Source organism: Amborella trichopoda, chromosome 2, assembly GCF_054954075.1.
Source record: "Amborella trichopoda isolate Santa Cruz 75 chromosome 2, AtrichopodaSantaCruz75HAP2 v2.0, whole genome shotgun sequence".
Classification (NCBI taxonomy): domain Eukaryota; kingdom Viridiplantae; phylum Streptophyta; class Magnoliopsida; order Amborellales; family Amborellaceae; genus Amborella; species Amborella trichopoda.
Genome location: NC_142337.1, coordinates 27,693,586 through 27,721,487, shown reverse-complemented (window position 1 = coordinate 27,721,487; position 27,902 = coordinate 27,693,586). Strand labels below are relative to the sequence as shown.

Sequence of the window (27,902 nt, the reverse complement as noted above, 5' to 3'; positions counted from 1 at the left end):
GTTGTTTTGGGTTGGGCCTTTTTTTCTTTTAATTCCTATAGAGACCCTCTTGGGGGAGTTGGGGGGGAGAAGGTGGGGGTGTGGGGGGGTGGTTGGGCTTGGAAGACAACATTTCTCATTTTTTGACAAGTTTGGACTTCTTTTCATTGTAGCATTCCTAGTTGCCAGAATGGGCATTGGTATAGGGTACCATAAAGTTTGAGTGCTGGCAGCCAAATTTCTTTAGAAAGAGATCTCCTTGATAGATTTTATCTTTGCCATGGGCGCAAATGTTAATGTTTTTGTATTGTCTCCATATTTGTTTGTGGAACAAGGGAGGCTTTAATGGAAGTTTAGATTTGAAGTTCACCATATACACTCAATTGTAACCATCTGAGCTTTTCACTCTAGGCAGCATAGCCATGTTCCACACTCTATTTTCTTAAGGCTCTCACCTTTCGTTTTGTAAACTTTATTTTGTTTAGGAAGCAATATAACCTATAGTTACTCGAATCGCCCACTGAGGTCATGATTCCGATTCAGAATCTCAATTCTACGTTTCTCGGGACGAAACTTGATTCTGGAAGAAAGGAATCACGTTTCCAAGTTTCTAGAAATGCGATTCAATTTAGTATATGAATCTCTATTTCTGGAAGCCTGGAATCAAGATTCCTTATTGCAGAATTTGTGATTCTTAGCTGCACAATAATGCCATTCTACGTGTGCGATACGTTGATTCCAATTATTTAGGAATTGTGAATCCATGTTGTTTTGAAGCAAGTTCCTTATCATTAAAAAGCATGGTTCACAAATGCAGTGAACAATGTTCCGATCAACATTGAATCAAGTTTTAAATTTGGGGAATATTTGAAATTTTTATTTTCGTTTTTCTTCTAATTTCTATCCTTGTACTCGAAATCCATAATACTTTTTAACAACTCTTAACAAGCATAAATATTATTAAAAAAAATTGTTACTTTAAATTTAATAGTTTTTGGTAGATGTTGTGGATAATGTAGTTTTGTTAGATATATGATGGGTGATCCCATATGGTGTTTTAGGTTAAATTAATCTTTAAATATCAGAAATTGAATTAAAATTGATTTAACTCAAATTTCTAAACTACATTTAATAAGGAAGGAGAATTCCTATTTCATTAACTTATTTTATAATTATAGGGAAAGAGATAAAGGGATCGCACCTTTGTTCTCCCTAGTTGTATGCCTTAGACCAAGTGCAGGGCCTTTGGTAGGCGAAGGGTTGTCGGTAGACCGAGTCCATTGTATGTGATTGCCATTGGTAATTGGATTAAATATATGTAGACCAAAATTCAATCTTGTAAATAATGATAAAACTTAAATATCTTCTTAATACTTCTCTCATATACCGGAGGGGATTGGTGCACGATTCTTGAATAAGGAGAATATCGATTGCAGAATAGTGAGAATCTCGATTCCAAGTCGTATATATCTATGACCTTGTGACTGACCCAAGTCAACTTGGGGCCAGGTCAAGTGGACAGGGACCCAACCTGTTAGCCACCACTAAAAATATGTGATTTACTCAGGAAATTCATGGTTTAGAACATATAGAGGTCATGTGCCACATAAAGTTTGAGTATAAATGCAGGTAATGAGATAGCAAAAAAGTATAACAGCATCAGATCAATTAAGAAAGAAAAACGATCAAAAAAAGAATACATGTGTTCCTTTGTGACATGGTGACCTGCAAGAAGTGTCAGTTGTAACTTTATTGTTTATGCATTCTTCTATTTATTGTTTTCTTCCTTTTCTGCTTTCTCTACAAGTTTCTTTGTTCCTTTTTTTGGATTTCTTGGTGGTATTTTGTCTATTGAATTATGAGTTCGCAAAAACACACGAAGTTTCAATGCTGGACCTTTGGTACATGCTTCGGAGAGAGGTTTTGCATTTATTTCTACTCAGTCCATGACTTGATAACTAGCTAATATTTCATTTACTAGTCAGTTCATGACTTGATAACTAGCTAAATATTTCATTTACTACTTATGACAGAGTGTGGATAATGAAATAGTTTTGTGGGAACCATCTATGAAGGAGCAGAGTTCTGGTGAGGTGCGTTTCTTCTTATTGATATTTGCCTTGTCTATTTTGTTACTGATATGTCATGGTTTTTCTCACTTTTGCTTTAGGTTGAAATAATTTTTGAATTATGTTTGACCTCTCTTGCATCTCTTGAGAAGGTTTTGCTATCTCATTAAACTTTTGGATGGAATTTTCCTCTTAACTATTGAAAAAAGCTTTTGTTGTTCATCTACTTGATGTGGTCCTTGTAACTATTGAAAAAAGCTTTTGTTGTTCATCTGCATGATGTGGTCCTCGTAACTATTGAAAAAAGCTTTTGTTGTTCATCTACATGATGTGGTCCTCGTAACTACTGAAAAAAGCTTTTGTTGTTCATCTACATGATGTGGTCATCACACGTGTGATGACTAAAGAAAGCAATTCTTTTTCAAAGACTACCTAACTCCGCCATGGCTGGTCCCAACCTGGTCATGCTGGTCCTAAGCCTGGATAAAGGAGGAGGGTTGTGTTATGTAGGACAGCCAGGGTAAAACTTTGCCACATCTTTTCAACCTAGATGAGTGCTGAGTCATTGACTCTAGACAAAGAAATACAGCATGGAGCCTTGGTAGTCATTCCCTAGAGGGATCCTGCTACAGCTTGAGCTATCATAGGCTTTGCTAAGAACTCTAGAAGAACGGGCATCATTCTACCCAAGCCAGGGTTGGAACCTTTTTTATTCTTGGTTTTGAAGGGACAGATTGGTGCATGCATGTGTTTGTGCATGTATGTACACGCCTCCACCTCCCTTCCTTTTCTTATAGTCTATGAGGACTCATTTTATGAGTAAGGTCTTTAAAAAAACAAAGAAGATGGAAAATAAGACTCTGATCTACAAACAAAAAAACAAAAAAAGAAATAGCAAAAAGTTTTAGTTTAGTTCCTCCATGGATCTTTCTCTTTTAAGTTTTACATTGTTTTCCTGTTTTGCCCTTCCAGACACCAGATTTTCAGTGTCTAAGATTTTATTTATACTTAACATTTAGCCATTAATTTATGTCTGTTTATGGAATTTATGTGCCATAAGAAAAATTAAGGAATCTAATCTATCAATTGATGTATCATACAAACAAAATGAGACTTTATTATGTATGCTGTGAGCCTGTAACCATTCGTTCATTATACCAGTGTGCAACAAGGATCCAAATGTTTGATTCTTCAAACATCTCAAGAAACTTGTTTACTTCTTTTATATTGTCTATTGATTTTTACATAGCTTTATAGATCCGTTTGTTTTTACATTTTTGATATATGTTTTCTCTTTTTAGTGTCTTATTGTAATATGTCATGAGATTATTTATACTAGTAGATTTACGTGTGTTGCACGTTGCAATAAGACAAATAATTTAAAAAAAGAAGAAAAAACTCAAGTACATCACACCATTAAACAACTTCTCTCATTAATACAGCTCCCTCATCAAGACCTCTTACCTTGCTGATATGGACATATAATCTATTACTAGAAATTTAAAATCAAGTAGGGGTCTTCTTCCCCACTGACTCACCAAAAAAAGTTCTATAAAACTCAAATCTTCATCTCTCCACAATATTCTTAGAATCTTACACTCATCAGTTTTAGGAACAAATTTCTTAACTTTACCCTACCTCTAATGGAATCATCACATGCATGATTTGCAGAAGCTCCAGGCCATGACCCGACGTCGCCAGCGTCTCCCTCATCGCCATTGTCCCCCCCATCTCTCCTAGAAAGAAATTTACGCCTTATACCCTATAACCCTCCGTCGCACCGCCCACCCGAAGTCTCTTCCGCCTCCACCTCGGCCCTTACCTCTGTCCGACGCTTGTGTTGCTTCTTGCCCCTCTCCTGTCCTTCTGAAGCATAAGCAGCAGGAGCCTGTCTCCCCATCCGTGTCTTCTCAGGTTTCCCTCGTTTTACCTTTCTGTATCACCACAAGTCCTGAGGAGACAAATAGACTAACCAGGAAACTTTCGGTTGCCTTGGTCAAGAGTTTTAACCTGGTGCGAAATGACTCAAAAGGGATCGATATGTGAGGGGAGCCCAATCTTATCAGTAGATGGCTCTCTAATGAAGGCTACTTGTTCTCCTTCCCATCGCAGGAACAGGCTAAACAGGCCTTACTCAAAGAGCCTAATCCTTCCTTCAAAGGTGTTCCCTGTTCTCTGTGCCGTTGGTCTCCTAATGAAAGTTTCTACAGGATGCAGAGGGTATGTCTTACCCTTCATCATATCTCGTTGCATGCTTGGTTTCTTGCAACCTTCAAAATACTGGTGGCATCTTGTGGTAAACTAGTTTCCATCCCTGCCTTTAGGATCCATTCGCCTCTTGTTCGAGGTCCTGGACACTACAAAGATTTCGAGCACTCTTTGGCTGGATGTTAATGAACTCTTCTACCCTATTTCGATCTCATGGTCCTCTGCTTCGTCTTCCTCACCAGATTTCCTTAATCAACCTATCGGGGAATCTCTTCCGGATATCTCTTCCCAGCAGTGGGTGGCGGTGACTAAGAAGAATCACAAGCATTTGAGATCTCGTTGGAGACCCCCTGATAAGTAGCAGCGGCAATCTTGGCACCCACGATGGCCGAATCCTCATGAAACGGCTAAGAAACCCTCATTTTTCCTGGTTAGGGACTCACAAGTAGGCCAAACTCGGTTTGACTCGCTCACCGTCCAGGAACCGGTGTTGAACTCAATGGGGTTTCCAAGCCCTTCGGTAGAAGTGGGTGCTGCAGCTGAATTGATTCGACGTCCGAGGAAAGAAGTTTTCGTGGATTTCAAGCCTCAAAACTCGTCGGGTTTTGACGACCAACCCGGCCCATCGTCCTCCCCTCCCCCTCTTTCACCCCTGCAAGTCTCTGGGTAGGACCCTCTACTCAACCCATCCGACCCTCTCATCTCCCCCTCTCACTTTTCCCCTCTCTCCTCTCAAGGGGCCTCCACGTGCCCCACTCCCTCACCTAACCCCTCACATCTGCTGCAAACCTTGAAACCCATGCGGCTGCCCTTGTCGCCTGCCTCCTCCCGCGTGGTATCTGAGGTCCCTCTGCCGCAGAAGGTACAACCCGAGGCCGGCCACCTGTCTGTGCTCCAAACTGCCCCCTCACCCTCTCTCCCCCAGGTGTCCCCTTCTGGCATTTATGACCCCTCACCTAACCCACATCCTTTTCCCCTAGGTGGCGAGCCTCAGCCCGACCCGCCTTCCCTTGCCCTTCCCCCCTCTCACCCCCTACAGAAGGGCCCGCTACAAGGGACGATTGATCCCATTGGTCGTCTACCGCTTGCCCCATGCCAGCTGGCCTTCATCCAGCCTCTGTTCGAGAAGACTCCGTCGATTCGATTAGTATTGACGAACCCTGCGGAGAGCTCTTCAGGAGGCTTTGCTTCTCCACTAGTCTCCTCCCCTTTCTCTCCCCCCTCTTAACCTCCTCACCCTGAACCAAGGCCTGACGCCCTTACTACCTCCATCCCTTCCTGCGATTATGGGGCGGTGCAACTCCTCGAACCCAGCTTTGTTACGTCCCAACCTGCTGCGTGGAGGGCTGGCTCTCAGCCCCACCCTACCTTCCTCTCCCTTTCCTTCTATCTGCTTAACCTTGACTCCCTCTATCTCGAGGGTTCCAAGCGTTTCCCCCCTTTGAAGATGGACAACGACCTCTCCCCCGTTGGCATTGTCACCGCCCTTTCTTTGGACCCCTCCCCTCCTGATCCAGCTTCTGTCGCTGACATCCTGGCCCCCCACCTCTCCTTTACCCCTCATCTTGTCCACATCCATAGAACCCAGACCATCCACTAGGTTTGGCCCCTAGACTCCCCTTACTCCCTGTCCTCTTACACCTCCATCCAAACTTACCAATTCCTGACCTATGTTCCAACCATCTCCTTCCTACCGATAATGCCACTATCTCGTCTTATCCGACTACTCCTCTTGTTCAGGATATGGATAACACCCCGGTTGCTAACCCGCCTCCCCTCCATCCTTCGCCTCCCGTCTCTGAACCTATGCTGGCCTTCTCTCCTCCCGTCCATTCTAGTTCTAGCTTTAGCTCCCCTCCTTTCCCAACCCTACCCTTTGATCTTTACCCTGTGGCCCAGCCTCTCGTCTCATCCGTTGAAACTCTTGTTGAACCTAAGACCCTGGGTGATGTGGATACAGAAGAAAATTTAGAAGACAGGCCTAACTTAGAGGAAGATAGGATGAGAACTATGTACAAGATAATGGGTTTTGAGTATAATGGACCAAAAGGACCAGCACACAAGTTCATCATGGCTGATGTTGATAGCAGAATGCAGGTGAGAATCAAAGACCAAAGAGAGCTTTGTAACCTTTTCTCTTTCTTTTCCTCCCAGGGAAAGTTATTGAATTCAGCCCCTCCCCATCCATTCTTGGTCACCCGAGGAGGTCCCCTAGACTGTCCTCCTCCCAGCCACCATCGATCACAAATGAAACTGCTCATTTGGAATATTAGGGGCCTTGGTCAGGACTCCAAGAAAGGCGCTGTCAAAGCCTTCACCCTGAAACTCTCCCCGTCTGTTCTGGCTCTCCTTGAAACTAAACAGCCTGAACTTGACCTTAAGCTTGTTCGTCGGGTCTGGGGTAGGAATCCTTTCTAGTGGGTCTCTCTGCCCTCTTTTGGAGCCTCTGGAGGTATATGGGAACCCTCCTCCTTTCTAATATTTCTGATGGAATCCCCTGGAAATTCTCGGCTGTCTATGGCTCGGATTCAAACTCCTTAAGACAAAGATTGTGGGCTGAGTTGGATCACATAGCCTCCCTTCCCCATCCTATTTGGTGCATGGGGGGAGATTTTAATGTGACCCGTTGGTCCCACGAGAGAACTCATCTTCTATCACCCAAGAAATGAGGCAGTTCTTGGATTTTATAAACCGAAACCGGCTGATTGATGTCCTTCTTCAAAGCAGCAATTATACTTGGTCCAACCACAGCTCTGTTCCCACCTTCTCAAACTCGATAAGTTCTTGATTTCAGCAAATTGGGAGGAACATTTCCCTAGAACGCTATCTTTAGCCCAACCCAAACCTACTTCGGACCACTGTCCCATCTTGCTCGACACGAATGCTGTAAATAGGGGTTCCCGACCCTTTCGTTTCGAACTGCATTGGCTCCTTGAGAAGGACCTCCCAGCCCTAGTTCAATCTTGGTGGACTTCCTTCGATTCTCTAGTCTCGGGGAGAGCGAGATTTATTCTTCAAAGGAAAATTCAGCTTCTCAAAGGAGCTATCAAATCTTGGAGCAGAACCATCCTTGAGAACTTCGTGCAAGTTAAGTCCTCCTTATTGGACACTATCAAGAACCTTGATGAAATTGAAGAGACCAAACCCTTAAAAGTCTCAGAACTAGATCTTAGGTCTAAGACTAAGATGGAGTATCTCGCCAGCCTTAAAAAAGAAGAAATCTTTTGGTTTCAGAGATCCAGAGTCTCCTAGTTGAAAGCAAAGGATCATAACACTGGCTTTTTTCATCGGATAGCCAACTGTCGTCACAAAGACAACGCTATCACGACGGCTAAAGTCAACAATATTTACCTTACCCAACCTGGTGATATTCATCAGGCCATCGTACAGTGCTTTCAAAACTTATAATCAGCTCCCCTTGAACCCAGACCCAGATTCTTGACCTTAGACTTCCTTACTCTCGATGAAGGCCAAGCAGCTTGGCTAGAGCGACCTTTTTCTGAACCTGAGATTCTTAAAGCGGTCAAAGCTCTAGCAAGCGACAGGGCCCCTGGGCAGGATGGCTTCCTGATCGCCCCCATCAAGGAGTATTAGGATGTAGTCAGCTTGGACTTTGTCAAATTTTTCAAGGAATTCTTCCATAGGGGCATTTTAAATAAAGCCATGAATGCCACTTTCCTAGCCCTAGTGCCCAAAAAAGGAGTTGAGGAAATTAAAGACTTTCAGCCTATCAGTCTCCTCAACTCCTACAAAATTCTGGCAAAGGTCTTAGCGTCAAGATTGCAACATGTTTTGCCTTCCATCATCTCTAACTCACAATCTACCTTCATCAAAGGTAGACAAATACTGGATGGGGCCCTCGTGGCCCACAAATGTGTCCTTTCGAGACACATTTCAAAACAACCAGGCCTCATCTTCAAAATAGACTGGGAGAAGGCTTATGACCATGTGGATTGGTCAGTTTTGGATGCAACTATGGTCAGAATGGGTTTTGGGGGAAGATGGAGGAGATGGATGAGGGGTTGCTATTCGAACCCTCACTTTTCCATCCTCTTCAATGGAACCCTTGTTGGCTACTTCCCCTCTTCTAGGGGTACAAGGAGACCCCCTTTCCCCCTTCCTATTCGACATAGTGGCTGAAGTTTACCAAGCTGGCCTTATTATTGGTTCAAAACTAGTAGACAGGGGCCCACTATCACTCACTTACAGTATGCGAACAACATGTTAGTCTTCCTGGAAGCTTCTACGGATGAGGCAAAAAATCTTCAAATTTTCTTCAGATGTTTCCAATCTGCTACTGGGTTCAAGATTAACATGGAAAAATCTTGTATGCTGGGGGTGGCTTTGTCTCTTGGTGAGATTGGGGATCTCATCCCAAATTGGGACTGTAAAGATCCAAAACCTTCCTACTACCTACTTGGGCCTTCCCTTGGGAGTTGGTAAACCTAGAAAGCAGCTTTGGTCCCCAGTTCTGGACAAGGTCGATCGTCGATTGGCAGGGTGGGGAAGGGTAGATATCTTTCCTTTGCAGGTAGATCTACCCTGATAAAAGCTACCATAGCGAACTCCCCAATCTACCTCATGTCTCTGTACCATATGCTTGCTCAGGTGGCGCACCGCCTGAATCAACTCATGAGAAATTTCTTCTGGTCTGGGCAGGAAGACGAGGAGATACCACCTGGTTGCTTGGAACAAGGTTTGCCAACCAAAAGAGCAAGGAGGTCTAGGGATTAAGGTACTGTGCAAGCACAATGCAGCACTGCTTGGGAAGTGGTAGTGGCGCCTAGCCACCCAGCCGAATGCCCTTTGTGCGCAGGTCTTAAAATATAAGTATAAGATTCCATCTGAAAATTGGCTCCCTGGTAGAGCTCAAGTCCACAATACCTCGGGGGCCTGGAAGTCGCTCTTCACTGTCTTGTCCTCTTTCAAGAGACACATCAGGTTCCACCCGAGAGAAAGGTCAAGGGTTAAATTTTGGCATGATTTATGGCTAAGGACTTCCCCTCTTAGTGAGGCCTTCCCAACTCTCTTCTCTCTTGCTCGAAGCCAAGACTCTTCTGTGCCCAGGAGCTTAGCACCTTGGGAGGTCGCAGAGTTTGGAATCCTTCTTTTAGAAGGAGTCTAAACGAAGTCGAGGCGGCTGATTTCCAGCGACTTTTGAACTCACTGTACCCTCTCTTCTTCTTTTCACAAGGAAGTGATGAAATCATTTGGACCTTAACCCCCTCGGGCAAATTTTCAGTGGCTTCACTCTACAAAAACCTCTCCTCCTTTCTCTCCCTAACCGGACACTTCTCGAGAATTTGGTCCACCATCGGTCCACCCAAAGTACAGGCCTTCAACTGGCTCGCCTTCTCTCAAAAGGCCCTCATAGTTTATCAACTACAAAGAAGAGGGGTGCCCATCCCGAATAGGTGAGTCATGTGTGAATGCGAGGAGGAAATAAACTCTCACTTGTTCTTGCTTTGTGCCTTCTCTTCTGACTTATGGGGCAGGGTGTTAAAACTTTTTGGCTTACAATGGGTTACCCTCTCGGTCAAAGCCCTCCTTACCTTCAATTTTGAATCAAGCTGGCCAAAGGCTGGAAGAATCCTTTGGAAAGCAACCGTTGCTGCTACCATTTGGCTAGTATGGTTGGAAAGAAACTCCAGAATTTTTCTAGGGACTAAGCTTTCAGTTCCGGCCATTTTCCATAAGGTAACCACCCTGGTAACCTTTTGGGCTTCCAACATGAAGTTCTTTGCCGGAATACGAGGATCCTTCTTCCTTTCCCATTGGGGAAATATCCTTCATCATCAACCAGCAGGGGCAGCAAGGCCAAGTCTCTAGTTACCTTCGAACCAAGGTAGCAATCAAACTTAATTTTGACGAGTGCTCCTTGGGGAATCGAGACCCAGCAGGAGCTAGAGGAGTTTTTAGAGACTTTGAAGGCAATATCCTCCTTTCCTTCTCCGAGTACCTCAGCATCAGGGACTCTAACTTTGCGGAAGCCTCAACCCTCCTTTTTGCCCTTAAAAAATTCAACTCCTCTTGGGGCTCTAGCGTGATAGTGGAGGGTGACTCCAAGAATGTCATCTCTTGGGCCAGTAGGACATGTGATCCAACTTAGTACTTGATCTAAGTTTTTGACGAGGTTCAACAACTTTGCAGGGCTATGGACGTCTCATGGCAGCATCCTTGGCGGATGTCCAACAACTTCGTGGATCGACTGGTGAAGGAGGGTGCTAGCAGACAGGGCAGGCAGTACAAACTGGGTCCACATTCTTTTTTGCTTTGGACCAGTGAACTCCTGTTTATTTTTTGGGCCTCTTTAGTTTTCCTTGTCTTTGATCATCTGTAGGGGGGGCATTTTTATAAGCCTTGTCCCAGCCTCTTTTTGTAATTTTTTCTTAGGAGGAAAATCCTTTCATTGTACAGGGGTTTTTGATCTTCTTCGCCCGGGAGTCCTGTCTAGGGGCTCTCCCGGAGATACAACTGACACTGTAACTCACTTTCTCAGCAATACATATGTTAACATTATCAAAAAAAAATTTACTCTATCTCTACGTGGTACTCTCTAATGATCGCAACAAAACTATAGGAAGGAGATTTTTAGATAAGAGTAAAATATGCAAGTAACCAAAATGGTTGGAATGAGATTTAAGAGAAAAAAATATACACCCACATGAATTATTGGAAGTAAATTACTAAATTGTAGAGAGATTCAAAGACTTTTCTTAAATACATGGACTTTCTACACACCGATATTTTCATGATAATCTTTTTCCTTTTTTTTCCTTGGGATAGAGACAAAATTAGAAGTTCCCTCTCCATTTGGCTATTCTCTATCTGTACACGTGGGCAATCCTTGGTTTGATATATATGTGTATATATATATATATATATATATATATATATATATATATATATATGGAAGATACTACAAACGCCTATAGGCGAAAATGAACAGTGATTTCGCTTACCCTCATCATCATCCAAACTTCATCGCACGGTCACAGTTGTCCGATAGTGTTTCAAATTTCATTTTTTATTTATTGATCGGAATGATCTGAAATTTGGAGCGTGTGTACATCTTAGTGAGGCGTACCTAATAAAAATATGAATAAAATAATTCGTAAAATATAAATTTACCAAAATACCCCCAAATATTTATAGGGGTATTTTGGCCAATTTATATTTTACAAATTATTTTTTTCATATTTTTATTAGGTGCGCCTCACTAAAATGTACACACACTCCAAATTTCAAGTAATTTGGATTTGTAGAAACAAATGAAAATTGAAACACTACTAGACAACTATGACCGTGCAATGAAGTTTGGATGGGGATGAGAATACACAAAATCATTGTTCATTTTCGCCTATAGGCGTTGGGAAGAGTTTTCCTATATATATATATATATAATTGTTTTTTTTTTTAATTTATTTATTTTCTTCTTTTCTAAAAGCTTTGGTTTAATATATCTCTCTATCCCCTAAAATCTGTAACTCAATCTCTATCTATTCCCTAACATGTCTAATGGTTAAGCCTTAACCCCACCTCTCACACCCCTCTCTCTCATCACCAATTTTGCTTTGCGCTTTCAAAAAATTCAAAACCATAAGAAATTCCCTCGTGGAGCATTATCCGAACTCTTAAAATTTATAACTCCTAGAAGTCCTCATAGCAAATTCATTGCGCTCATGCCAATAGATCTTATTCTTCCTAATTCAATATTTATCTATTTCGAAAATATCTAACTTAATTTTAAATACGTGGGCATCCCAAGCTTATGTTTCCATTAGAGTCGAGAGAAAAACGTTCCTACAAATTAATCGTTAATAGCGATTATAAAATAAATACAATTTAAAAGTCAAAATAAAAATACCTAGAAAACTTAAATGGAGACAATATGGTATGTATATCTCTCTCTCTCTTCCCCTAAAGATGGGAATGTGTCCTACAATCTCTATAGAATTAGGGATCCTTCTTATTGTCGCCACACTTGTTCACCCCTTAACTCTGGCTTAATAATGTAGTATAGATATACTTTAATATAAAAAGTATTAATGAATTCCATTTTCTGGTTGGCATGGGTAGTGCCCATTATCCATGTCATAGACTTGTTTTCGGCAAGTTATAAATTTTGTTAACTCAAAATGGTAGAAGTAATGACATGGAGCTTAGGGGAAGAAATGAAGGGAGCACTTAAAAACTAAAACTAGAAAAATGTAAGTTGCGTAAGGTAGAATTCTCTGCTCAAATTAGGTATTTCTCTCCAAATAGGGATTCTAGAATCCCTAGTAAAAGATCTTGGCCTGCTATCTGTTCCCATATTTGCAACCAAGTTTGTCTCTCTGTTACTGTCTCTATTGATCAGTCAGGCCATCGAAGTAATAAGATTAGTCTGCATAAAAAGAGATCTGTACTCTTCACTTAGAGAACACCACCCTTATGAAATTTACGAAGAACTTGGAATTCAGTTCTTTCTGAGCCATTTTGCTTATATGAGAAATAGTTATATTGATAGAACCATTTCTCGGAGACCAGAGGAATACTTGACCTGATGATCTATCTGGAGTATTGGAGGACAATTTCAAAACCTTTAGCACACCAGACCTTCAAGCTACTAGTTCACAGTAAGTGACCAGTTTGTTAGGCCGTTCTTAATGTACTTGAACTTTCCATACTCAGACGACATGGAGTTAGTGGTAAGTAGCCATCAGCCCAGCTTTGTTGTATTTCCTCTTCTCCACCCTGCCTCATTTTCAAGCTTTTGGGCAAGAGCAAAAAGCCAACTAGTGTAGGCTCGAAAGCCGGAGTGCGGTAGCATGTCACTTATCCTTTGGATACCCAGCCTCTCATTGTCATTAGGAAGGAAAAATGATTCCCAAATAATCTGATGAACCTTCTCAACTGCATCCATGCTTCCCCAAGAAAACCTGCTTAAAATGCTCTCCAAGCTCAGCAAAATGACTTCGGAGCAAGAAGTAAAGAAAGTGTATACGGGAGTATAAGAAAGAATATCTTGACAAGAACATGCCTCTTTCAACGGATTCCCTTTCCAAACACTTAGTCTTCGAAAATCGTGAATTGGACTCTAAACCATCTACCAAGGACCAAAGGGATCCCAAGATTATTGGTAGGATTCTGTCCTAAGGGATCCCCATGCTAGAGGAGGATCTGCAGGCTAGGTGCGAAAGGAAGCTTGTGATTAAAAATTTCGCATACTCCCCAAAAGACCCTTCAGATGGTGTAGATATCTAGTATAATTCTTGTGACGATGATAACATCATCAACATAAAATTGATGGGAGATAGTGGTACATCTGCTGGCCAGTGCAACATATAATTGATGTTAGACCCTCCTATTGGCCATAGGCTCTTTAGTACTCATGTTAAGAACCTTCTCATCTCAGATGAACCCCCCCGGTAAGGAAGAGTCTTCTTGTTTTAAACCCTATATGCCTGAAAGAAACCAAATGGCACACCATTCAATAAAACACTGAACCACAGAGGATCCTATGACTTCGTGCAATGGAGGTTTTGGCCCTGCTAACAGGCTTCACTGCTTGTATGGTCTAAGTTAAGGTGTGACACACAGTACTTTTTGTTGGCTTCTCCCATTCAGAATTCTGTTTACATATGCCTAGTGTGCTTTTTTTCTCTGAAAAGTGTGAAATATCTTCTATTTTTCTGAGAAAATGAAGATAATGTTCTATACTTCCCATAAAAGTTAGTAACATGCTTTAAAGGAAATCTTTAGGTCCATGGTGATCTTCTGGGCCACCAACCACAACCATTTCAAGCTCCTCTCCTCCACTAACATCTCGATTGGCCTACCATTCTTCATCACAAGCCCAGGCCTGTCCCCCGCTCGTCCCTTTGGAGACCTCCGGAAACCGGCCAAACCAAACTTAACTTTAATGGGTGCTCTCTTGGCAACCCGGGCCAGGCAGGTATCGGGAGTATCTTCAGATTTCATGAAGGAATCATTCTCTTCTCTTGCCTTTCCCATTGGCCTAGCAGACTCCACAACGGCGGAAGCCCGTGCGCACTTGGAAGACCTTAAAATTTCAATCCCACTTGGAACACAGTCCTGGTTGTTGATGGTGACTCTAGAAATGTTATCTCGTGGGCCTCAAGAGAGGCCACCCCCCCTTGGAGACTTATAGCAGTCTTTGATGAGATTTTTGACATTTGTAGGTGTACAAAGGTCTCATGGAGACATACTTGCCGCGAGGCCAATGAGGTGGCCAACACACTGGCTAAGGAGGGCGCTTCTCAAGCAATATCTTAGAAGACCAACTGCTATGTCTTTCTTTTTGTTAATGTGTTATAACTTCATGCTTGTATAGCAATTTTTGTTTTGGCCACCTCTTGGTGGCTGAATATCACTCCCGTTCTGTGGGCAGCAGTTTTTGTAACTTGTATATCTCTCTTACTTAATACAAAGTCAACAGTTTCAAAAAAAAAAAAAAAATAGTAACATGCTTTCCAGTTCTTTTATGTTCACATGCTTTTGTTGAAGTTTCATGTTTCTTTTGTCTAGTAGGTTGGATATCTCTCTGCAATATGCTTTCTTTCTGAATGAACCATTTAGTATTAGCTTTATGACGTATTTTGGTTTCTGATATTTCTTTCATTTCATCTAATATGTAATTTTGTCCTAAATAAAACTTCACTGAGTGTTTCTAGCGTTTTGAAAGCTAGCTTTGCTTGTCGCATAATCAAATCTCTTAATACAAGTTTCCCCAAAAAAAAAAAAGGTTAAATAACATGCTTCCCAGTTCATTTATGTACACAAGCTTTTGTTGCAGTTTCATGTTTCTTTTGTCTGGTACGTTCGGTATCTCTCTGCAATATGCTTTTTTTCTGAATGAAGCCATTTAGTATTAGCTTTATGGCATATTTTGGTTTCTGATATTTCTTTCATTTCATCTATAATATGATTTAGTTCTAAATAAAACTTCAAGTGTTTCTAGCTTTTTGAAAGCTAGCTTTGCTTGTCACAATAAAAAAAGTCATGTACATAGTTTATTGTGTACAAATGCCAGATCAAAAGGCATGAACATGTGTAGGGTCAGCCAAATTTGGTTGTTCTTGGTCATATACAAAATTGGGCCGTACAATAAGTTAATGTTTACTTGGAGTCATGACAACTTTTGGGACTGAATGTTATTTTGACATTTCTTCAACTCTGCACTTTTTCAGGGAGTTTTTGATATTCTACAGAAATACCCAGTGCCTGAGTGCGACATTTGGTTCATCAAGTTTTCGTGTGATTTTCACTTTAATGCTGCAGCAGTAGGTAAGCATTGATCAGCTGAAACTGTGCCTGCTGTTCGGGTAGTTTGAATAGTTAAACACCTGCAAAGCTTTGCACATGTTTTCACATGTGAGAATTTGTCTCTTAGTGGCAACTAATAACTCATCCAAGAAATGTTGGGTTCCATCAAAAGTATCACATACGTTGAATGCTGAAGGAAAAAGTTTTTGAAAGTGTTTGAGAAAGAAATTCTCTCTGAAAACTGAAAGGATCTAAGGTATCATGTACTCCGATGCTATGCATTGAAAAGCAGTGGGGACAACCCATAATGCTATACTGATTTGGTAGCCGTTTAGTTTCTCCTTGGAGATTGAGAGGTAATTAAAATTACTCCATCAATCCCATGATAGAATTTGATTATCTGAAACCATACTAAACTTGCTTGCTTTTCAAGATAGAATATGAAGATATCGGCGAGAAAGAAATTTGAGGCATGATGAAACTATGGAAGACAGTTTGTTAACTCCTGTGTGAGCATATTCTATTCTTAATACATCTATGACGAACTTGCTTTCGTTAACAAAGTAAATGGATTGTCATTTTTTAAAAGATCTCATTTCCGTTCATGAAATCTTTTATTTGTCTTTCTTTCTCGGTGTTAAGAGGTAGAGTGTTTCCCCAACAAATATTTCATTGAACAAAATCTTACGTTCTATCTTTATTTGTCGTGCTCGATAGCATGTATTTTAGAGCGACAGAAAAGAGCAGGGGGAAAATGCAAACCTAAGTGCACAATTGACTAATGGCCACACTAAACAGTGGGGATTTGACACATATCTAATTTAGTTATTACAGACTTCTCTGGTGAGTACCGGATCATCCACCTGTCAAAATGATTTTGTTTTGTGGTTGATTTTAATCAAGTGAACTCCCAACCATTTAGCCACATTATTTAGCTGCAAAACCCAAATCATAGAGTATTAGCTTCAGAAAGATTTTTAATTTGATATGTGAAAGGGACCTTCACATCTTTAAAATAGACCCATCTTTCAACACCTTTCTCAGAAGCTCCCTTTTATTATTATTCAGGGAATAGGGAAGGAAAGATTTATGTATGGGAACTCCAGTCGAGTCCTCCGACTCTCATAGCCCGGTCAGTTTAGCTCCAAGTCTACTGCTTTTTATTTATTAAGAGTTACTGATATGCTCTTTCTTCTTCATTTTGGGCCTAATTATTTCGGTTTTCAGGTTAGGACATGTTCAGTGCAAGTCTCCTATCAGGCAGACAGCTATGTCATATGATGGAAGGTGTGGCCGCAATATTTATGTGCTCTCTCTCTCTCTCTCTCTTTCGCTCTCTCATATATATGTGTGTGTAGTGTAGGTATGTATGTATGTATGTATGTATATATATATGTCTGTCTGTTTGTTTATGTAAATAATGTTGGTTCTGACTTCAATATGTATGTACCTTTTATGTTTTACATGCAGCACCATACTTAGTTGCTGTGAAGACGGGACAATATGGCGTTGGGACGTTGTCCAGTAAACCTGACATTTATTTGCATCTTTTCCCTGCCTCTGGAGCCCAAATTCGTAGTTTTGGTGTGCCTCAACCAATGAAGCTGGCTGATTGTCCCTGAAGTGCCTGATGATAAGGGGCTACAAATGGTAAGTTACATGAACAAGGTTTTGTTTTTTCGACAGCAATTTGGAATACATAGTATTTCAAAGGTTTTGTATTTCAGATATTTAAAGGGAAAATTATACAAGAAAAATGTCCTTATCATTTAGTTCTTTTGTTAATGGAATGCCCAAACACCTCCATTACGCGACAAAGCCTACAACAGTCAGGTGACATAATGGTATGCCAAACATCACGCGAAATGGAACCAGCATCCTTGATGACTAATGTTATATAGCAAAATGGCAGACTAGTTTTTGGGTAAAAACTATTTGGAGTTTATCTCATTTTTAACAAATGCATCCAATCCCTCGAACGTTGCCCTTCATGCCCTCATGCCTCTCAAGCCAAAAGCCCATGATGATATCTAGAGTTCATGTCCATTAGTAGCGTCCTATGCCCTACATGTTGAAAAGTAAAAACTGCCAGTCTGCTGCTAATTATTTGCCCGTTGTTTGTACATAGATTTATGGAGAGAATGGGGTGAAAGAGGGTGCAGAGGGTGGCGAGCAGAGTGTCCCATGAAAGGATGACTGTTGGCTGATGGCTGTGAGAAAATCCTATTTTGCTTTGGGAAAAGGGATTGATCGGTTTAGGAGATATTGGGAGGTTTTATGGAGAAGTACCCATTGTCAGAGTGGATGAAGAGGTATTCTCAGAGAAGATAGAAGCTCTGACGTCTATGCTTGTTGGTAACCTTTCTCCACCATTACAAGATATTTCTGGGTTAGAAGAATGGATCTTTGAAAATTAAATCTTGGAATTTCTCAAAAACTTTAACTTGGGAGTTAAAGCTCTTATCCCATTATCAAAAGAGACATGGGAGAGTGAAAGGAATGTGGTTTATGGCGGAATGTTGGAAATCAAGTCGGTGGACGTTGTTTGGCTGAGAGCCTGCGGGGTTCCTTTCCAAGCTTGAAACCTAGATGTTTTTCAAAGCATTGTTAACTTTGGTGGGAGCCAATCAATAACAGGGAAGTGTTGAGCAGTGTGAGGTTTGGCATCAAGAAGCTAACAAATGTTCTGAGTCAAGGCCTCACTGATAGGGACCCGCCAAATTTAAAAAAAACGCCCTGGTAGTAGTGGAACTTTGTTGAAGCAGTTTCGTCTAAATCTTCGAAACCACTGGATTTGGATTTTATTGATGGTGTTGATACATATAAGGAAGAGGAGATAGTAGGAAGGTAGAATGATTTTAGGGAAGGTAAAGTACCACTTTGGAATCCATTGGTAGATTATGTGGTGCATGCAATGGGATTGGTAGGTACTAATGATATAGGTGGGAGTACTTCTCAAGATGACAGTCATGAACTAGGCCATATATTTGCTCTTGAAGACGGTTTCACCTACGTTTATATCGTCCTAAAATATTCTAAAGAACTGGTGCGCCATCTTCTAAAGATAAGGGCTTAGCTTGGCACGAGTGATTAGAGATGAGGCTTGGGTAGAGACTATTGCCGTTCAGCAAAGCATCTAAGCAAAAGGAGGTCAAAGCAAAGGAGTATGAAGTTTCGAGTACATAGGGGATTAGTCCAAGGTATAAGAAAACAAAAAATCAATACTTCTCATATTACATTTTATTCATACAATTTACAGCTGCATAGATGGCTGCAAGGCACTCAATCCTCACATACATTCTCTCCAAAAATTCCAAGGATTACTTCTAGTCCTTAATACAATTACTCACTCTCAAATAAAGCTCAAGGCAACTCTCAATTCTTGGTTGCTGGAATAGGCACCTTTGAGGGGTATTTATAGGCCAAGGAGGATATTTTTAAAGAGATTATCAAGAAATTTCTAGAGGAGGTTCCTAGATACTTTTTTAAACAATAATTTATTGGGAAAATTTTCATCGAAGTTTCTAGGAAATTTCATAGGATTATGATTTTTTTTTTCTAGGTTTCTTTGGAACTTTCAAGAACCTTTCCTTTAGATTTAGGGATGTAAGTCACCCCCCCTTCAAAAGAACCCGTCCTTGAGTTACACAGACCCCTTATTTCCAAATCAGTCACTTTCAATTGCTCCTTTATTAGCCAAGCGTCTTCAGATTCAGGTTTGTCTTTCAATCGCATTAGGGATTGAGTGAGTTGTCATTGACTGGTCATTGTATTTTAGGTATTAATCATGTCAAGGATGCACTCAATTCTCTTGCATAGGTAACTCATTCTCTTGCACATGTAAATTGTCTCGAACCTCGTCCCAAGTGATAGTATTAGCTTCTCCATGATATTTGAATAAATCTGAAATGTTGAAAATTGGGTCGATCCCTATTCCTTTAGGTAATTTGAAGCGATAGGAATTTGCCCCAGGATTCAACATGGTCCTATCTTCCTGTGTTTGAGTTTATGATATATTTTCCCGCTGCATTGTACTCCTTTGCTCGGTGACTTTTGTCAGCAGCAGCTTTATATTGTTCATATGCCTCCGCTAACTTGCAGTGAACATTGTCATGGACTTCTTTCAAATGACCAGTCAGATCAGAAGTATTTGCACTAAGCCGTCCATGGTTTGATATCGATGTCACATCCAAAATGTGCAATGGTATTCGCCCATATATAATTTCAAATGGTGTTTTGCCCGTTGAATGATTCTTTGAAATGTTAGAAGCAAACTCTGCTTGTGAAAGCACAAAATTCCATGACCCTGGTTGATCTCCGACAAGACTTCGAAGGAGATTTCCTAAGGTTCTATTGACGACATTTGTCTGCCCATCAGTTTGAGGGTGATAGGCACTACTAAATTGTAATTGAGTGCCCATGAGTCACCATAATGTTCTCCAAAAGTGGCTAATTAACTTTGTGTCTCAATCTAAAGTTATGGTTTTGGGCACCCCATGAAGCCTCACAACCTCTCAAAAGAATAGGATTGCAGTTTGAGTAGCATCTGTTGTTTTTTTAAAGGGTATGACGTGGGCCATTTTAGAAAATTGATCAATAACGAATAATATGGAATCCAGCCCTTGCCTTGTTCTCGAAAGTCCCACCACAAAGTCTAGGCTAACATCCACCCAAGGTTTTGTAGGGATGGGTAGTGGGATGTATAAACCAATATTTTGAGTGCATCCTTTTGCATGCTGACAGATTCCACACCTTTCAACAAATCTTCCAACTTCGTTTTTCAATTTAGGCCAAAAGTGCCTTTCTTCTACAAGAGCTTGGGTATTGTTTTAGCCAAAATGTCCCCTTAGACCACCTCCGTGCAGCTCAGAAATGATTTTAAGTTTAAGGGAACACTCAGGTATACAAAGGTGAAATCCTTCGAATAAAAAGCCTTCGTGGAGGATGAAATCTAGATAGGTCCCTTGAGTCTGACATTTCTTCAGGATTTCCTGAAAATAGGGGTGTCATTTTCATAATTTTGAGGTAAATTCTGAAATCCAATCACCTCATATGTTGAGTCTGAAGAAGATAGTCCCTTCGACTAATTGCATCAACGGAAACTTATGACACATAGTGAAAATAAACTCTTGGAGATACGATGTCCATTTTGCATGTCGGGAATTCGGATTCTTTTGTGAATTTAAATAATGTAAAGCTTTGTGATCTGAGTATAACATAAACTCCTTTTGAATCAGATATTGCCTCCAATAATGAAGTGCTTGGACAATCGCCTAAAATTCAATATCATTAGTCGAATATCGTTCCTTGGCTGCATTGAGTTTTTCGCTGAAGAATGATACTAGTCGCCTTTCTTGGCTGGGGATTGCACCGATGCCATTGTGTGAAGTGTCGCATTCCACCTTGAAAACCTTTGAAAAGTTGGAGAGAGCTAGTATTGGAGCCTCAATCATTTTTTGTGTTAAGAGTTTAAAACTTTCTTTAGTAGCTTGAGTCCATCTAAACTCCCCATGTTTCATGCAATCAGTGACTGGTGCAATAATCGAACTAAAATTCTTGATGAACCGGTAGTAGAAGGTGGCTAGCCCATGGAAACTTCATACTTCTGATAGAGATTTCGGCATTGGCCACTCCACAATGGCTTTAACTTAATCTTGATTCTACATGAATCCCTTCTGCCGATAAAAGAGCACTTCTTCAGATTGACATATAACTTTGCTCCTCGTAAGGCTTGAAAGACCTTTCTTGGGTGTTCCTTATGGGATTCTTCATTGTGCTATAAATCAAGATGTCATCAAAACATACAACCACAAATTTTCCCATAAAGGGGCGCATGACTTATACCATTAGCCTCATAAATGTACGAGGTGCGTTCGATAGCCAAAATGGCATTACCAACCACTCATAGAGTCCATATTTTGTTTTGAAGGTTGTATTCCACTCATCTCCTGAGCCAATTTTATTTTGATGATATCCACTACGTAGATCTATTTTGGAGAAAATTTTTGAACCAGCTACTCATCTAGCACATCATCAAGCCATTGAATTGGAAATTGATATTTGACTGTGATCTTGTTGATGACTTGGCTATCTATGCATATCCTCCAAGACTCATATTTCTTTGGTGTAAGCAAGGGAGGAACAACGACATGGCTTATACTTTCTTGGATAAATCCCTTGCTAAGGAGCTCATCAACCTGCTTCTGAAGCTCTTGATGCTCAGCAGGACTCATTCGGTAGTGGGGTAAGTTAGGGAGGCTTGCACTTGGCACTAAGTCAATCTGATGTTGGATATCCCTCATTGGAGGTAGACCCTTTGGTAACTCATTTGGGGTCACATCAGTAAAGTATATCTTTCACACCTTAGGTACATTGTGCTCCTCTCCTTTTTGTTCTTTGGCTACTAATACATTAATTAGATCTTCCTCTTTTGCTTTCATAAAAGCTTTAAAAGAAAACAAGTTGACATTTTTGTCTTTGAGAATTTGAGGGGTGAGAGAATCTCGTAAGGGCCAAAGACGTACCTTGACTCCATCTTTAATGAACAAATAAGTGTTTTGTTGTCCATCATGCACTGCACCACAGTCGTATTACCATGGCCTTCCCAGAATGTGTTGGCATGCATCCATTGGAAGAACATCACACCAGATTTCATCCGGGTACTGCTTCCCTATGCAAAATTTAACCAAGCACCTTCTATCAACTAGAACTTCAATCCCTTTTAAGCCATTCTTATAAGGATGTGGGTGCTTTTCAGTCTTAAGTTTTAATTTTTCTATTATCTCGGTTGAGATCATGTTTTCACAAGATCCAGAGTCAATGACTACGGTACATGCCTTGCTATAAGCAAAGCACTTTGTTCGGAAGATGTTTGTTCTTAACTAGTCCTCAGTAGGTTCGCTTTTAGGGGTGGTCAGGACACTCCCAATTACCAACTTTTCTCCTTCATTGGCATGGAGCTCATTCCAAGGGGACGAATCGTCATCCTTGTAGTCATCAGATTTTGGTTCATCAACTTGTTCATTCCCTCCCATAGGGTCTAAAAGATAGAGTGCCTTTTTTGGATATTTAAAAGCTCTATGGCCCATCTCTCCACACCTAAAACAAGTGTTAGAAGGGTTTCTTACAACAGCCTTTGAGGTGGTTGCAGTCTGTTGGTTCCCTACTTGAGGTTTTTGGAAGCTTGAATTTTGTAGCGTGCCTATGTTAACTTTACCTTTTGAAACCTTAGATGGGTTCCCTCACTCCAATCGACAAGAAAGCATTTTCAGTTTTTGTTCAGCTTTTAAGGCCATTATCCACTAGCATATCTAGCTTCTAATTGTTCTTCACTTTCTTGAACTTGAGCTCGACTTAGGAGTTGATAGAATTCCTCAGTGTATTCTTCCATACTTTGGTCTACCTTTTGTTTTGGATGATGAAACCTTTTATCCACAGTTTGATTGTAATCAGAAGGACGAAAAAGGGTAGTTAGTTTCTCCTATATTTTTTACCATGTTTGTATTTTTTTCTTTTCCACGTTGAACCTGATCATTTTGTAAAGTTTGCTACCAAATTAGAGCATGACCTTTAAGTTTAATTTTTTGTGATGGTATTCTAGTATGTGGGTGTCGAGGGTTCGCAGGGCATTGATGGCACATCTACGGGTTCAGGTTGGTGTATAGTAGATGACCAACTACAAAATAATGGGTAACCAGATAAATTGGTTGATATTATACCTCCATGACTGGAACTTCTTGTTTCTGAAGGTGAATCTATCAAACTTGATCAACCAGTAACGAGTAATCCCAATGTGTGGATTTGGTCAAGGGGATGTAGCCTTAGTTTACTAGATATGGACCTAAGCGGTGAAAGCTTGCATCCTCCCATACCCGGCATTGCGAGTTGTTGAGGCTGTCGGCTAGGCATCATTCCTTTTACCATACATCTCTTGAATTTTCATTTGTTTATAGTTCATCTCTTTGAGGCTAACAATCTTTGCCCGTTCTATTTGCGTCTCGAATTTTGCTTCTTCATCTTCAACCTCATCTATGAGACTCACACCCTCTCTCTACCTCCGCAACTGTTTTCCTTTTCTATTTGCAAGTAATTTTAACATTTGTTCTTTTACTATTGGTGGCACATTGTTGCAACTTGTGACATTACCCCGTACCCTAGCAAGGTGCTCTTTTAAGTAAAAAATATTGTCACTCATTTCTTGATTACAAAAGTTACATTTAATTTTTCCCTTGTCATTGACTTTTACATCATATTGCCATACCACATCTTCCCTACTCATCTTTTAGTTTTTGTGAAAATTTTCCTGAAAATAAAATTAAAACTTAATTAAGAAAATTGAATATCTTGGAAAAAAAAAAAAAAGATCACAATTTTTTTACCATGGTAAAACTATTATCAATTATATAAAAAATTTCACTAATTAATATATTAACCATGATAAATATTTTATAAAAATTTCAAAGCTTATTGGGTATTTCAAATGATAATAATTTTTTAAAAACTATAAATTGAAATTTATTTTGGAGATGTTTTGTAATTATGAATATATTTTTTAAAAAAACTTTTTATGGTTTTTTGCAATTATTGGGAAGTGTTGTGGCTATAAATATTGGGTCTCACAAATTTTTAGATTTTATAGAAAATACTCCACAAATAGATTTGTTTTTTACTACTTTTTTTTTTTTTTTTATCATTTTTGGCAAATACTACTTTTTAAACATTTTTTAAAAACTATTTTTTTTAGTACTTTTCAACAGTATTCAGAAAAGCGGACCGTTAAGCGCCTAGGTGGACAAACCGGGCGGCAGTCCTTGGGCGGTTGCCTAGGCAGTACGACATCCACCTAGCCGGCCGCTTAGGGCCTTTGCCCCACCTAAGGGTGGAAAGTTTTTTTTTAGTTTTATTGGTTTTTTAATTAAAATATAAAAGGTTTGAATGATGGGTTTTAAGTTCATTTCAAACCTAAATCCATAAGAACCCATTTTAGAGAGAAAGAATCAAGAAAACTAAATTTTGTGACTTTCATTGAATCAAAGTGCTTATTAAAGTTACGGAGAATGGATCCAAATATCACCCAGGTAGATTAGATTTAGTTTTGGAGTTTTATAATCCTATTATAGCTTGTTTTTTATTATTTTAGCACTAGAAAACATCTCAGAGGTGGGAGTTTGGAGTTTGAGTAATCAAAGTAAGTGAAAATTTTATTTTTTTAGATTGCTTGTTTTATTTTGAGATGTCTTCTTCAAGATCTAGTCGAAGTGGAGATCCAGGTTAGAAATATAGATATAACCCGGATTCAAATGACAAATTTGTGAAAAAAAATACGAAAGGAGGAATAAACAGGTTTAAAAAGCATCTTGCCGGTATTAAGGGGGATGTTGCCTATTGTAAAAATGTTTATGAAGCTATCAGTAGGAGATTAAACAATATATGAGTTTTGTAAAATAAAAATAAGAACTAATTTTTTGTCATTTGAATAGATCTATTTCTGCCACTTCTAGAAGAAGTGATCTGTATTGAAAGTATGGTTATAACTCAAAACCAAACGATAAAAATTGTATAAGGTGTAATTTTTGTGAAAACTACTTCTAGTTTCTAATTCTACTATCTAACTTTTGTGTGTATCAGACTATCAATGTATGCTTGTATGGTTTTACTATTCTTGCATTGTATGAAAATATGGATTATGGTCTTATGGATTATCAAAATTCTCTTCTCGATTTTTTATCTTTTTTTTATATATATAATTGGGATTATGGTTTTATTTTATTTTTATTTGTTTTTCAAATGGGCCGCGCAACACTTTTTGAAACTATGTTTTTCAATCATTTTTGTCAAATATATGTTAAATTCTAGAATTTTACTTTTAAAGCATAGATACTTTATTCGAATCAACTGAAGCACCCAATGACTTCACTTCCCAACCAAACTAAATTGGATTTGCAACCAAATTTGAATTTTCTTTGTCAATACTAAAAACCAATTTCAGATTCAAAGTCCTAGTAATGCACCCATGTCAATGTAATTATTCAATGGAATTGCATATCCTGCACTAAGTCACAAAACATCATCTAAAGTATGTATAATAGTCATGAGCCTCATGTAAGAAAGTGATACTTAGAGATGAACATTCAACAGGCCATGGTCATGAGAGAATTAAAATATCTTCATTCAGGTTCAAAAACATTATGATCATGTCAATAACAATACAGGCAATACAATTTTTTACAATGTCTACAAGAACATAACGGTACACAATTGCATATTAATGCATCTAAGTAAATGAATAAATATAATTTCTTACATTTAAAATAAAATTTTTAACAATAGTATTGCAAAAACAATGCGATTAACAAAAGAGAAAATAAAAAATGCTATCATATGATTAATCATTTAAGACAATATATATATATACACACATGTTACAAGTCTAGACTCTATAGCATTAAAACAAAATTGGAGATAAAAAATTTATTTGATAAATTTAAAAAATCCAAGTTCTTTCCCAGAAAAATTGCAAATTAATGAGATAAAATTGCAGATAATTGTTTCAAATTTTAAAAATAGTTTTTTGCATAATTATTTTTTTCACCAAAATAATTTGAAAAACAAGTACTCGAGTAGCTAAAAATATATATTAAAAAAATTGACATAAAAAGTCACAAGAAAGTTGTACCTGATTTTTATTTATTTATTTATTTATTTTTTAATGTTTTCTTCTCTTAATCTTATTTCCAGCAAAAGCAAGCACGAAAATTGCTCAATTCGACCAAATTGCTACTGTAATTATGTGATGCACTCTCTAATCTCCAAAAGGGCCAAATTTTTCCTAAGAATTGATAAAAAGCGGCCCAACTAAATGGTTTTTTTTGAAAAAACCAATTTCAACTCAGAAATGAGACGTTGAGTTGCATGCCTAAACTCTAAAAATCGGGCACGAAAATTGGTTTTTTTGACGAAACTAGGACTACAATCTTTTGAATAAGTATGTGATCTGCAAAAGGCCCAATTTTTTACTGAGAAACGATAAAAAATGAACCCAAAATTGATTGATGGATGGAAATTTCTCAACTAAAAAAATAAACAGGAGTCGTAGCCCTAAACTTTACAAATCGAGCACCAAAATTGCTTTTTTTTGACGAAATTACGATTTCAATATTCTGAGTAACTTTGTGATCTACAAAAGGCCTAGATTTTGATTGAGAAACAATCAATAACAAGCCCAAAATCGATCTGGGCGAAACCTTTTGAATATCAGGAACAAAAAACAGGCTCAAAATTTTAATTTTTTGGTATTATTTTGGTTGTAAATTCGTCGATTTAACACTAAGATCAATTATTTCAATCAATAACTAAGATCAATTATTTCAATCAATAATTGATTGTAGCAGGGTGAAAAAGCTTGAAAAATGATGAAAAACGAATCAAAATCTAACTCGTGACTCATAGATTCATTTATGCATCAAATAAGGGTCTTCTATGTCAAATAACAGTCTCCTATAACATGCTATAACAGAAACCGGTCCGATTAGCCTTAAACCATGTGGTTAATTAGAACTCCGACTGGTTCGTGGTTAGGGGGAGGGAGGTCTACCTTCCTACTAGCTTCTCAAAGCTGGGTTTAATCGTGGCCGGTAAGGTTTCGATTCCGATCTAACTGGCCTGTTCAAGTTAGAACCAGCCAAATTGTCGAACAGTGCTACATAGTCGAATAAAGATATCAAATGTCCAAAAATATTGAGTACAATGAAACAAATACTTATGTATAAATACCTTAATGTATGACCCAAAAAATAGAGGATATCCATATAGATCCTAAAAAACAAAAAAGAAAGGATATCTACCTTAATGTTTTCGTTATTACACCTGAAAATTTTTATTATTACACATATATCTGTTTTTTCAAAGGAGACACTCCCATTTTGGTTTTTTAAAAAATCTAAATGGGACTTTGGGTTCCTTAAAATCTGTTCTTTTCCCCTGTTTTCGTGATTTTTGTAGAACCATCAGCGGTGAGGGCCTCGACCGGCAAAAATGCTGAGATTGCCTCTCTTGAAGTAGTTGTCGCCGGGTTCCATGAGCCCACCTCATGACTCGATGTTCGGAATGGATGTAGTTTCGTTCCACGGGTCGCTTAGCTCAAGACTTATGATGAAGTTAGTGCCGCCCTTTAAGATTGTGCTCGTTCTCACAGTGACCACATACACAGTCGTCATACAATAAGAAAAAAATGGAAATGGAGATTGGTATGAGATTTAGGGCTTTCTTTTCAGGCAGATTTTTATCTTATGGTTTTGATGGTCAGGAGTTTTTGGTTTGGCTTTTTTTTTTTTGATGCATAGTTAGGGAGAGAATGCGGATTGAGGAAGGTTGGAATTG

The 27,902-nt window shown here is 39.2% G+C and overlaps 1 protein-coding gene across 3 annotated transcripts in view; it reads left to right on the top strand.

Annotated features, from left to right (window-relative positions):
* The window catches only part of FIE (Transducin/WD40 repeat-like superfamily protein), a 36,982-nt gene extending 19,640 nt beyond the window's left edge, over nt 1-17,342 (top strand). Inside the window, exons 9-14 of one of the 3 annotated variants that reach the window (XR_016050520.1) lie at nt 2,013-2,072; nt 15,449-16,033; nt 16,242-16,367; nt 16,593-16,656; nt 16,752-16,811; nt 16,995-17,342. Coding sequence is in view for 1 of the 3 variants with exons in the window: in XM_011622017.3 (XP_011620319.1) it covers nt 2,013-2,072; nt 15,449-15,545; nt 16,593-16,656; nt 16,752-16,811; nt 16,995-17,052 (339 nt within the window). In the remaining 2 variants the exon portion in view is untranslated. Of the gene's footprint in view, nt 1-2,012; nt 2,073-15,448; nt 16,034-16,241; nt 16,368-16,592; nt 16,657-16,751; nt 16,812-16,994 lie in introns of those variants that run through there. The other 2 variants (XM_011622017.3, XR_016050521.1) reach the window with 2 other exon arrangements.
* Nucleotides 17,343-27,902: the final 10,560 nt, after the last annotated feature.